The sequence below is a fragment of the Carassius gibelio genome, chromosome A21, assembly GCF_023724105.1.
Source record: "Carassius gibelio isolate Cgi1373 ecotype wild population from Czech Republic chromosome A21, carGib1.2-hapl.c, whole genome shotgun sequence".
In the NCBI taxonomy this organism is placed as follows: Eukaryota; Metazoa; Chordata; class Actinopteri; order Cypriniformes; family Cyprinidae; genus Carassius; species Carassius gibelio.
In genome coordinates, this window is record NC_068391.1 from 13,439,054 (window position 1) to 13,452,617 (window position 13,564).

Below are 13,564 nucleotides of genomic sequence, written 5' to 3' on the forward strand. Positions count from 1 at the left end.
GCGGTATTATGCAGAATACGGCGGGACAGAGTGGAACAGCTGCTGCTGGTGGCTCCGCGATGGCACACGCAGCCGTGGTTTGCGGATCTGATCAGTCTGCTAGCGGGCTCTCCATGGGAGATTCCCCTCAGACAGGATTTATTATCACAAGCACAGGGACTGATTTGGCACCCGAGGCCAGATCTGTGGAAACTGTGGGCGTGGCCACTGAGCGGAGTGCGTTAGTATGTCCCGGTCTTTCTGTTGAAACCACTGAGACTATATTGAATTCTAGAGCAGCTTCTACGAGACGCTTATATGCTTTCAAGTGGAGACTGTTTACAGCCTGGTGTGGCAATCGTAATGTGGATCCAGTTTACTGCCCAGTGGCTTCAGTGCTGGAGTTCCTCCAGGACCGTTTTTCGGATGGCGTAACACCAGCCACTTTAAAGGTTTACGTGGCAGCCATTTCAGCTTACCACGAATACATAGGCGGTGCCTCAGTGGGGCGTCATCCACTAGTTTCTCGTTTCATACAGGGTGCGCGACGGCTGAGGCCTTTCCGCCCTGTGCGAGTTCCTTCATGGGATTTATCCATTGTGTTGCTAGGTTTATCAGGGCATCCGTTTGAGCCCTTGGAGACTGTACCGGATAAATTCCTGACACTGAAGACACTTATTCTCATGGCTTTATCCTCCCTCAAGAGAGTTGGGGATTTACAGGCTCTTTCTGTTTCACCCTCATGCATGGAATTTGCACCGGGCTCTGTGAAGGTGCTGCTGCGGCCCAGGCCTAACTATGTTCCTAAGGTCGCATCTAACCCCTTTCGCTTTCAGCAAGTGGTCCTGGAAGCTTTTTCCCCTGCTAAGGCTGGGTGAGGAGATCTAAGTCTTTGCCCTGTGAGAGCTTTAAAGACTTATGTGGATCGTACAGCCCCTTGGCATGAATCTGACCAGCTGTTTGTCTGTTTTGGACATAAAAGTAAGGGCCATGCGGTTACAAAACAGCGCATGTCACATTGGCTGGTGGAGGCAATTTCTTTAGCCTATGAGGCGCGCGGACTCGCTTCCCCCTTAGGAGTTAAAGCTCATTCCACTCGAGCTGTGGCTTCTTCTCAAGCTTTTCTCAGTGGATCTTCTATGGATGATATCTGTGCTGCGGCAGGATGGTCCTCACCGAGCACTTTTATCAAGTCCTACAGTCTAGATGTGAGGATGGCTCCTGGCTCCCGGGTTCTCTCCGCTTGAGCAGATGCTTCCTCGGTACGTCAGGCGTTTTGGTATAGCATTCCCATACGTGGTGACGTCACCGCAGCATCGAAGTGACCTATGAAAGGGAACATCTCGGTTACGTATGTAACCATGGTTCCCTGAATAGGGAACGAGATGCTGCGGTCCTGGCCGTGCCGTACCTTGATAATGTTCTTCATCTTCAGTCATAAAATCTGAGCGAAATGGCGCGCGGCACCCAGGTATATCATGCGTGCGCATGCGTAGGGTGGTGCCATGCGCCATTTGGCCAATAGGATTGGCGGGATGGTATAGGGCTTCAGACATTCGTCACACCGAAGGTGTTCCCCATACGCGGTGACATCACCGCAGCATCTCGTTCCCTATTCAGGGAACCATGGTTACATACATAACCGAGATGTATTTCAGTCTAGGAGAGAGAAAGTTGGGCAGCTGTTGACAGCTTTCACAACAAATCAAGGTTGGTCCATATCCGATATAGACTTGCATTGCATAGTTTTTAACAGTTTAAGTACTGAAAATGCATCACAAAACATTTACAATTGGTTGTGTAATGCAATCAAATTGTGCTTGATAGGTTCTTGATTGGTGTTGATTGATCATTTCTTTCATTTTATAACAGACTACAGAGCCGACTGATGTCTCTGGTGTTCAGAGGACTTTCGATCGTCTTTGGCCACAAACCTACACATTTCTATAAAGTATTCTTTGTAAGTAACCTCTTTTCTTCTCTCAGAATATCTAAAAGAACATAAAAATATAATCATTTCACTATTAATTGATAGTTCCTGTGTTTTATAAAACCTCTGAGAAAGCCTAAAACCATTAAATTATTACAATAGCTCTTTTAACCTCTTTGGGGGATCTGTTTGCTTAAAGGTTTAGCTCATTCAACATTTGCTCACCCTCATGTCGTTACAAACCCTTTGGACTCAAGTTTTTGAGAGTTAATTTTTGAAATACAATTTTAAGTATAGTTCAAAGAAATTCAATTTAAGTAAAATTTAAACTTTAAAGATTTTTAGCTGAAACTGTGGTCCTTGGTGATACATTTAATGCAAGTCAATGGCTACCATCACTTGGAGTAAAAAACAGACAAACAGGCGAAACAAAATTAATACCTGTGTCTCCTGATGATACATTGAGGTGTTATGAAGCAAAACAATCAGTGCATGAAACTGAACATTATTTTAAAAAACATTACAGCGGCCACCACTACACCTTCCTCTTCACTCCCTTGCACATTCTCATTCTCTGGTTCACCTATATTTTTACTCTGGCAGTTCCGAATTAAATGTCAAATTTTTTTTGTACCCAAAACGCCTGATCTTTCCAGTAGTAATAAAAATGCTGTAGCTAAAATCATCAATCCTAACCTTAAGTTTTAAGTCTAAGTCCACATCATCAGGGATGATCATGTAGAAGAATCTCCTAAAAGCAACTACATGTTTCAATAAAGGCTACTGTATCTTTTTTATTGGAGACACCAACTTGCCATAACGTGACAAAGCTTCAGGGAATTAGACTGCGGCCAAAATGGTCGCATATGCGACCTTTTGAAATGCCATTGCGACCCAAAATATTTTTATGGGGTCGCAAATGTATCACTGATTATTATTGTACCGACTTATGTGTTATGCTATGCTGTAATATGAGCATTTATTAAAACAGAAATGTGTATTTTAAGAATACGTTTTATAACGTGCTCCGAGCATTCAACACATCAAATTAGCTTCAGCCCCGCGATGCGAGAAAGCTGAACTGAGTAGCTGATTACTCGCGCTGTGATCAGTGCGGAGAGAGAGCCGCATTTCACGAACAGCAAAACTGAACCGAGCTCTCCTTCAGGACGTTCACGTCCTCCTGAACCTGAACGAACAAATACAAATCGCAGTTTAAATAAACAGAAAAAAAGAGCGAAAAGCGAAAGAGATCAATTCGGCACCGCAGTGTTCTGGTGTTCAGGGAGCAAGCAGAGACGCGTCTCAAAGTCTTCTTGCTTTTGTACCGACAACAAATACATATAAAATATGTCAAAATACCCATCTTGGAAAGTGTGTTCGAAAAAGTCTGTGGTTATGTCTTAAGTGAAAGTAAAGAGTTGAGAAAGAAATCGGATGTGTATCATTATAATGAATGCGTTTGTCTCTTAAGGTGACCGCGCCTAATTTACTAGCTCTGCTGTCAGTGTCTTTAATGTATGAAAATGAAAGGAAATCACTCACTGCTCTTGATTGAATTACTTTGTAGTTTTAACAAGAATTTATCCAAAGTCAATCCAAAAATCAGATAGAATTGTTTTACTAGTAGGTGCAGGCCACTAGTTCATTCATGTAAGTGAGTATGGCAAAATAGTGATCTGGGAAATATTATACCCAAAAATTCTTCATACTGTAGGCTACCAGTGAAATTGATTAAAAAATAATAATAATAATTAGGGACCTGACCATGTTTTGCTTAAGTGTTTCTTTCTTTAATTGCTAATGCAACCTTTTCACACCACAGACTGAACCAAATGAAGCATTGCTTGCTTGGTAACTGTTCAACAAAGTATTGATAGTTGTGTAAATGTTGTCATACTGACAGTTGTCTGAAGTTTTGGTTGGTTCCATTGCATATCTTTTTATCAAAGTTATCCGACATTATCAAGATTAATTTGTTCTGAGTTATTGTCATATTTTATTACCAGTTTCTAAACTACAGCAAATAAACTGTGATAATGTGAGAAATGTTGAAGGTGTCTGAATACATTTTGGTTTGATTGTGTATTTTATTTTACAGTGAAGACTGCAGTGCTATTTTAAATTAACAAAAACAAACTTAAAAAAATTTAAACATTATGTAAATAGCACAAATAAATAAATAGAATGAACATACAGTTCAAATTAAACCATTTTAAACAGGGCACACTGTACAACCCGCACCAGGGTCCCTCTAACCCCAGCTAAAAGACGGAGCAATGCACAGTGTGTACTGTAAGAAATAGAACAAGGCATGTGGTTTAAAAGACGGCAAGTAAAATAAAAAGCACATCTGTATGCAATACAGTTTCATTATTGTTCATTATTATCCAGTAATTACTATAAATAATTTGTGCGTCCAAATCATGTTTTGCGCCAGTAACTGAAAAAGTTAGTAGCACAGGTGCCACCAGTGGAAAAAGTTAGTTTAGTTCCCTGTAAGCTTGCGTTAACATCTCATCACTCACAAAAGGTGGCACGTTAGAGAGTTACTTTTTTGTCAAGTAAAGAAAGTGGGAGGACCGAAACTAATTCTACTCCTACTACAATCCCCTTTTCTACCAAACCATTCGCTTTATTCACACTATCCAGAAAAATCACAATCGTATTATTCATCCTGGACGCGGATAAAACACCTGAGTGTCCAACCACTTCTCCAACAGCCAAGCAGCAGTCCTCGACACTCACCACGGATGCCACCTTAATTGACGTAACATTCAGCCAAGTATGATGACCCATACTCAGATTTTGTGCTCTGCATTTAACCCATCCAAAGTGCACACACACACAGCAGTGAACACACACACACCCAGAGCAGTGGGCAGCCATTTATTACAGACAGTTGGGGTTCGGTGCCTTGCTCAACCTCTCTAACCACTAGACCACGACTTCCCCAAAAAAGGTGTGGAATGCGTGGCATCTTGTGAGTGAACACAACCCACTGGGCCAATATGCTTCCTAAAAAACGGATAGCACACAGACCTAGGTGTAACAACAGCAAGAAAAGGGAAACACACAGACACACACAAAGAGAGAAAACAAACAAAAACAACAAACAAAACCAGCGCAGAGAACAAAGAGAGAAGGGTTCACTCACGCCACTCTGCACCACCTCACACCACTCCATCCACTCGCGCTCAACACCTGCACCGGAAGTGTGTGTGAGAGAGAGAGAGAGAGAGAGAGAGAGAGAGAGAGAGAGAGAACGATAGTTATTTGGGTTTAGAGGCCTGGGGCCAGATTCATTCAAGAATGTTCTTAAGTGCAATTGTTGAAAAATTCTTAAGAACATATACATTTTTTATTTAACATATACATTTTTTCCTCATAAGAAAATAACAGCCTGTCTCAAGCTGCAGCGATATGTTTCATTCATTTTTGTGCCGTGTTTTTGCACTCCCATCTGAGTGAACGCTTCCCGTATTTGAGTCTGCGCTTCTACAGCAAATGCATTTATTATGTTTTTTGTGACATTTCAGGCTTGGGTCATGCTGCAGTAATGCAGCTGCAATATAATTCAATGTTAGGATGGGAAGGACTGAGAAAGCAGTGGTTACTTCTGGAGTGTGCATGTGGAAAGACATCAGCAGGAAAGAAGTCAGACCAGCTCCATTGAGGGAAATCAGCTTCCACAAACCAAAGAGGCTAGACAAGCTTTAACATCTGCTAGGAAAAATAGTATCACAGCCAGAGAGGCATGTACTAGTTGACACAGCCTAGATAAGCTTGCCATAGTGTTTTGACACCATAATGTTGCATGAGAAAGGTGTTACTTGGTGATGCAGAGATGAAAATGCCTACTGACACAGTTTAATTATTATCAAATTTGTTATGTTAGTTTGGATAGGTCTGCGTTTGTCTTCAGGTTACTTATTTTAGAAATGACATTTGTTTGTTGTATATTGTACACCTATGTGTTAAAGCTCTGATGTGAACATTATGCAGCACAGTAACTGTGTCGTTTTATTGCTCTATTATCAGTATTGAGAGATGATGACATCCAGGAACTGCAGGTTGTGGACTTCTGTGCTGAGTGCTGACAAGCCTGGAAAATAGTGACACAGACACTGCATCATCTGACACTGATTCAGAGGAGCATCCTGACTTACCTGAGCCTTTGACTGCTTTATTTGATGTAACACTCAGGGAACCTCATCAATCTGAGAAACTGGAATTTGTGACATGGCAACAGTCAAAGTCAAAGGATTGGTACACCTATAGGGTTGGTCGAATCACAAGCACTAAATTACACCATTATCATGACTTGACCATGACTGACAAGATCAGCAAAACATACCTAAATGATATAAGGCAGTATAAAAGAACAGTTAAATGTCCCATCTGTGCTCCAGACCTACATTTATCCTTTTCCTTACATTTTATGTTGTTGTTATTGATTGCTATGTGTCGATGCACTTATTTTTAAAGTTTGATTTTGTAGTGCTGTAATGCATAAATTTCTCAAATGGTTATTTTGCAATTAAACTATTACATTACAAATGAAATTGAAAAGCACTGTGAATTGTTGAGATAGTCTGGGGGGAAAGTACATTATACACACCAGTTGCAGCCAATGTTGGGAGGTTAATTATAATGCATTAAGTTTCAGGAGGTAAATACGTTTAAAAATGTAAATCACTTTATAGCTAATACATGGTAACGTGTTACGCATTTGGAAACAACACTGTTTGCCATTTGATGCAAATGCTTCATTCTGAAATGTGTTTATGGCATTTTGAATGCAGTGTTGCATTTTGTGTGTGCAGTTTTGAGAATTGTGTGTAGAGTTTTGAAAAAAGAAGACTTAGTTTTGAAAACGTGTGTAAGCAATTGGTAAAAACTGTAAATCCACAGCCACAAAGTAGCCCGATGGGCTCGGTGCACCATAGATACATATCTATGTCGGTGTACCAGATGGCGCTGGTGAGCTTCAGTGACGCGAGTATGTGCATCCTTACTTCCGGTCTTGCGAAGTACTCATTTAAATGAAAATGTACATATATAACTTGCCTAGATAGAAATACAGTGGCATGCGGAGGTTTGGGAACCCCTTGAAGAATCTGTAAAAAATGTGAATCATTTTCAAAAAATAAGAGAGATCATACAAATGTAAGTTATTTTTATTTAGTACTGTCCTGAGTAAGATATTTTACATAAAAGATGTTTGGGAACCCTTGGTTTTCAATACTGTTTGTGGTTACCTGGATGGTCCACGACTGTCTTTCTGTTTTGTGATGCTTGTGCATGAGTCCCTTGTTTGTTCTGAACAGTTAAAGTGAGAACTGATCTTTAATGTGAGGCAGATTCTTCAGTTTTCCAGCATCTTTGCATATTTGAACACTTTCCAGCAGTGACTATTATTTTGAGATCTTTTTTTTTTTACACTGAGGACAATTGAGGGACTCAAACACAACTATTGAAAAAGGTTCAAATGTTCACTGATGCAGGACCTTAAAGATTTTTCTGCAAACAGTTCTCAGTTTAACTTTCCATAATATAAAAATTTAAAAAAAGCGGATAGTGGTATATTAAAGACAAGATAAAACTTCTTTCTTACATTATTGCATATGTGTGGAAATTCATTAGGATGCCATGTGGATCGAGAATGGTTCATTGTTTTTTATTGAATCACTCAAATATTTTTATCACATTTTACAGCAGCAAGCAGGACAACACAAAGAAAAACAAATACAAAATTACAGTGGTAGTGTAATTAAATAAAATAATTACACAAAAAAATGGAAATGTTTATATACATTAATACATTTAACAGATTTCTTGTTCATCAGATTGTAAATAGATTTTAGATTTTAGCTTGCAACTTTTTTTTCACTTATGACATGTAATTCCATAAGGAATACTATTTGATTAATTTATTACTTTTGCTGGGAAACTTTAGAATTCATAAATGCAAGTACTGCAAAAATAAACCACTGTTTCTTATTTTGAAATGAGAATGGTTTATTCTTTCTTCTGTAGATGAGGCTCATGGTAGTTGGTCAATGGGGGTCTCTTCATTCAAACACAAACCACTCAAATCTGCAACACTGTACATCTTCGGAGAGTTGATTTTGTTCTGTCTGCTATTTATAAGACTTTTATAAGATTATTAGGTTTGCGACTCTCAAACGATTGTTTCAAGACGCTCAGATATTTTTGCATGTTTTATTAACTTAATTTGATAACATAATAACTAACTGTACAATTTAACAATGTAATTATGGTAGGTTGGCATTAATTAAAAGATCTGTGCTTGCATTAGGCTGCCTACCTGTGTGGTTTTATTAATATCTGTTTTGTGAAAGATGTTGCATAAATAATTATCTAAAAGCAGCGCAGGCATATTTTTACAATGACTTTTGCATTAATTATCAGATAAAACAAATCTTTGAATTTGTCATGTAGTTGTATCCTTTTACAGGCCGCGCAAGAAAAATGTGATACAAAAATGTTTAATAAATAAATTATTTGTACATTTACATAATTGGTAAGCGATAAAGACCATGTTCAACTTCTATTTCATGAACTGTAGGTATTTAATTTATTCATAGATCCAAACTATGTAAGTTTCAAATGTATTAACATTTATTAACAACGGTATAGATGTTATTTCATATGTAAATGTTTTATAAAAATAAGTTTAAATTTAAACAAATAAATTTAAGCTGTTGATAGCTGCTTTTTTATTCTCATTCATTGTATTTTTTAAAAAAGGGATGCATGCTAAATTGTGTTTTCATTGTCCCACTTTACACTGGTGGTCACTGCTCCACTTCTACTGGACAATAATTGTTGATGTTCTCTCCATTGTCTGAAAAGAATATCTGAATGTTATATTGTGCACATAGTGACTATTTTGCCATTATGTACCACAGGATCCTAGAATACCAAAGTGACATCAGTGTGATCACATCAAAACAGCTTGAGGAAGTCTATTTTTTTCTAATTCATGTTAACTGTACATTACTCAAGCTCGAGATTTTGCTGTGATCGATTTTTTAGGCTTGGAGGTGGTGGTCCGGCGGTGACAGTCTGTGACGCTTTTACTCCGTGTCTCTACAGCCCAACTTGTGCAATAAACAATGCCTAACGCTAACAGGACCACTGCAAAAACACATAGTATTACCAGCAGTGCCAGAATCAGCCATCTTTTGTCATCTGAAGGCTGATTTGTATCTTCTGGTATTTGTGATGTTGGTGGAGTGGGCAGAACAGAATCCGAAACATCTGGGAGTCTTTTGTTTCCTGAAGACCTTAAATCCACTTTATCACCAGTTGATATTTTCTTCTTAGGTGCATCTTCTTGATGTGAATTAGCTGAAGTTGTAGTATACATCAAAAAGTTTGATGAAGGTGAGTTTGAAGTTTGGGTGGTCACCTCTCTTTCCTCTGTCTTCTCTGTTGACCAGCTCAGGTAAGTTGGATGCCATTTTACTGTTGGGGAATCTGTTTGTGATTTATTCTCATTCACTGGCCGACATAAGTATTTGTCCTCTTGCAACATATAACCCTCCTTACAAAGACACTCAAATCCACCATTGTAATTTCTGCACACCTGCTCGCAAATTTCTTTTTTACACTCATCGATATCTTCACATTTCTCTGGATCTTCTTTGTGTGGAGAGAATCCGTCAGGACAATGGCACGTGTAGGAACCAGGCAAGTTCTCACAAATATGAACGCATTTTTCTTCCATGCATTCATCCACATCCACACATTCTCCGAACTCAGACAGAAGGAAGCCCTTGTGGCATCTACACTCGAATGTACCAGGTGCATTGACGCATTGCTGCTGGCATGGTTTTTGCAAGCACTCATCCACATCCACACATTCTCCGAACTCAGACAGAAGGAAGCCCTTGTTGCATCTACACTCGAATGTACCAGGTGCATTGACGCATTCCTGCTGGCATGGTTTTTGCAAGCACTCATCCACATCCACACATTCTCCGAACTCAGACAGAAGGAAGCCCTTGTTGCATCTACACTCGAATGTACCAGGTGCATTGATGCATTGCTGCTGGCATGGTTTTTGCAAGCACTCATCCACATCCACACATTCTCCGAACTCAGACAGAAGGAAGCCCTTGTGGCATCTACACTCGAATGTACCAGGTGCATTGATGCATTGCTGCTGGCATGGTTTTTGCAAGCACTCATCCACATCCACACATTCTCCGAACTCAGACAGAAGGAAGCCCTTGTGGCATCTACACTCGAATGTACCAGGTGCATTGATGCATTGCTGCTGGCATGGTTTTTGCAAGCACTCATCCACATCCACACATTCTCCGAACTCAGACAGAAGGAAGCCCTTGTTGCATCTACACTCGAATGTACCAGGTGCATTGACGCATTGCTGCTGGCATGGTTTTTGCAAGCACTCATCCACATCCACACATTCTCCGAACTCAGACAGAAGGAAGCCCTTGTTGCATCTACACTCGAATGTACCAGGTGCATTGACGCATTGCTGCTGGCATGGTTTTTGCAAGCATTCATCCACATCCACACATTCTCCGAACTCAGACAGAAGGAAGCCCTTGTTGCATCTACACTCGAATGTACCAGGTGCATTGACGCATTGCTGCTGGCATGGTTTTTGCAAGCACTCATCCACATCCACACATTCTCCGAACTCAGACAGAAGGAAGCCCTTGTTGCATCTACACTCGAATGTACCAGGTGCATTGACGCATTGCTGCTGGCATGGTTTTTGCAAGCATTCATCCACATCCACACATTCTCCGAACTCAGACAGAAGGAAGCCCTTGTTGCATCTACACTCGAATGTACCTGGTGCATTGACGCATTGCTGCGGGCATGGTTTTAGCAAGCACTCATCTATATCAAGACAACTCTGATTATCACCAGACAGGAGGTACCCCTCTGGGCACTTGCAGCGATGTCCCTGAGGAGTAGACTCGCACTCAAACTCGCAGTTGGCGCTGTAGCAGGGATCCAAGAGCTTGCAGGTCTTTCCATCTTCTTCCAGAACATAATTCTCATAGCACTTACAGTAGTAATGGGTATCTGAGTTCACACAGAAGTGCTCACAGCCACCATTGTCCTGTTTGCACCAGTCCATTGGAGTGTCAGTGCAGAGCGGTGCATCCTTTGACCATCCAACACTTCCATCCTCTCTCATCATACACATCACTGACTGGTCTTCCTTGTCACCATCGGGACAAGGAAGAGTTGCCACAGAACCAATAGGGATGAAAGTAAGAACAGTACTTGTCAGCTCAAATGGGGTGGTGTAGACTGCAGGACCCCCTCCTTCTTTCTGAAGAGCTGGGCACATCCCATGGTAGGTGTAGCGGCACAGGAAACCTTCCAGGGCCACTACGCAAGATCGATGGACCCATTTGAAGTTGTTATTGTTGCCCCTTTTTTTAGGCGTGTTGTAGGTAATGAACACACAACGATGAGCAGCACATTCACTGGCTAAGTCATCATGTTGCCAGTTCGTATACTGTGTTTCTTGATCCCCAGTGATCCAGGTGAAGCCTCTCAAAGGGCTCTTGACTGAGCACTTCCTAGGCTGTCGCTGAAGGCCAATCCACAACCTGATTTTGGGCCGGGAGCGACTTCTGATCACTGACAATAAGAGGTCATGGATCATGGAAGCTTCTTCTGGTCCTTTAATGGTAGCCAGGTTCCCCCCTTTATCCTTGCAGCTCCTCCAGGACTCCAGGAAGTTCTTGTGCTGGAGATGAATAGAATAGCATCCCTCAGCATTGCACATGCTTTTCTGCTCCTGCAAGCTTTGTCCAATGACTTCCTTATACAAATACAAATACAGAAGTCCGAAGAAAAGAAAGGGATATGTAGCACAGCATTTTCCAACAGTCCTGTTTCCCATCTTTTGCTTTTTTGTTTTCTAAAGCTGAGGAATACCTCGTTATGTTGGTTATCTTACTTTTCTGCAGTTTATTCTGACCTAATTAAATGTTTAAATTTACCTAAAAGCGCTTTCAAACCTCTGGTCTCTCTGATCAAAGACATGACTTTTGTCTGCCTTCTGTCTGCAGGCGTGAGACAGCGAAGGAGGGTACAGATGTTTGTTATTGTAAGAGGGGCGGGTAATGAGTGCTGGGGGGAGATTCTGTCTGTGGTTTTCCCTTGTGCCTTATGGTTTACATAAGTCTGTTTAAGGAAATAGTTAAGCAACCAGTAAGTCCTCCCTCAGCCCCAGTTCTTTTCTCACAACAATCACTATAACTCCATCCATCCAACCTGAACACGTCATGTTGGGTCATCCTGGACCTGTTCAGATTTCAAAATGTTCCATACTTGTATGGCTCATTTTTGAACAGTTGCTTAGATGGTTACATTTGACTTTAACTTCATTAAACCATTTGTATATGAAAATCATTTGAAATTATGCAATGGTTTAAAAATATTTAACTTAATTTTCTATAGCCTACTCTGTCTTATCACTGTATTCATCTAAGAAAGTTATTTATGTGGAGAAAGTTATTTATGAGGAAATGGTTTGATAGCAAACGTTAAAAATAAAGAAAACCTTGAATAATATGACTTTTATTTAGTGACCAGTGTAAAGATGTGAAAATGGTGCAAGAATACAAAATAAAAAATAAAATAAAAAACACTATGCATCATTTTTTTAGTCTTGTCTTTATCAATAATAATTTCACATAAACATTTTCTTGCGATCTTGACTTGCATGCCACTTATTCTATAACCATGCAATATAATTATTGGTTACAAATGTTTGTTTTTTTTTAACCATAGACCAAGTGAATACAACTTTTAAGGTTGGGATCTCAAGAACATTAAGGCATAATCATGAAAAACATGCCAAAAAAAACAACTAATGTTCTCCAATTTCAACTCAAATAAAAACTAAAATAAACTTTATATATCCAGTTGTCAATATGTTTTTTTTTTTTTTAAGTCACTTAATATCCACAATGAATATCAGGTTGTTATGTCTAATCTTCATCAGCACAGAAGTCAGCAGATCAACAGTCTCACTTAACCCACTGTCCATTGCTTCATACATGTCATCTCAGTTTCAGTTCCTCTACTCATTTTGGAATAACCCTGCTCACTCTTTGTCTCCACAAACTCTCTTACATTCATTTCTCTAAACCAAATAAAAAACTTTTCTAAAACCTTTCTCGTGGGGATTATCTCGTTATTGTGAGAAAAACACTGTGTACTCAAGATGTTGAATTACTGTCTGTATGGTTACACCCTGAATACCTGCCATGCAAGTTTCCTCAAATATTCGTTAATGTTGTCTATATTCATCCCAGGGCAAATGCTGATAAAGCTTCAGAAAGTATTCTATAAGTAACCCAAAGATTGCAACGTATTTCTCCCGGTGCACTAATGGTAATTATGGATCATTTTAACCATTGTTTGCTGGATAAGACCCAGACTTTAACCAGTATGTCACATGTCTAACAAGACATAACATGACTCTAGATTTATGTTATGGTTCCATAAAGGGTGCATATCAATCTCTCCCTCTTCCTGCTAGGCGGAGCTGACCATAACTGTATTCAACTTGTCCTATTGTATCGTACAGCCCTAAGGAGAAGGAGGGGGGGGGGGGTTAATCAG

At 40.0% G+C, this 13,564-nt stretch overlaps 1 protein-coding gene and 1 long non-coding RNA gene across 2 annotated transcripts; one reads left to right on the forward strand and one right to left on the reverse strand.

Moving 5' to 3' along the window:
- Positions 1-1,548: 1,548 nt before the first annotated feature.
- On the forward strand, positions 1,549-6,543 carry LOC127942153 (uncharacterized). The gene is made up of 3 exons (XR_008149271.1): positions 1,549-1,689; positions 1,852-1,939; positions 5,951-6,543. It is a non-coding gene; the product is annotated as an uncharacterized LOC127942153 (long non-coding RNA).
- A 2,049-nt stretch (positions 6,544-8,592) lies between these two features.
- Positions 8,593-12,047, reverse strand: LOC127942311 (complement component C1q receptor-like). Its single transcript, XM_052537988.1, has one exon. It carries the CDS (start codon positions 11,832-11,834, stop codon positions 8,937-8,939), a length of 2,898 nt encoding a protein of 965 aa, XP_052393948.1. The 5' UTR covers positions 11,835-12,047; the 3' UTR covers positions 8,593-8,936.
- Between the last annotated feature and the right edge of the window lie 1,517 nt (positions 12,048-13,564).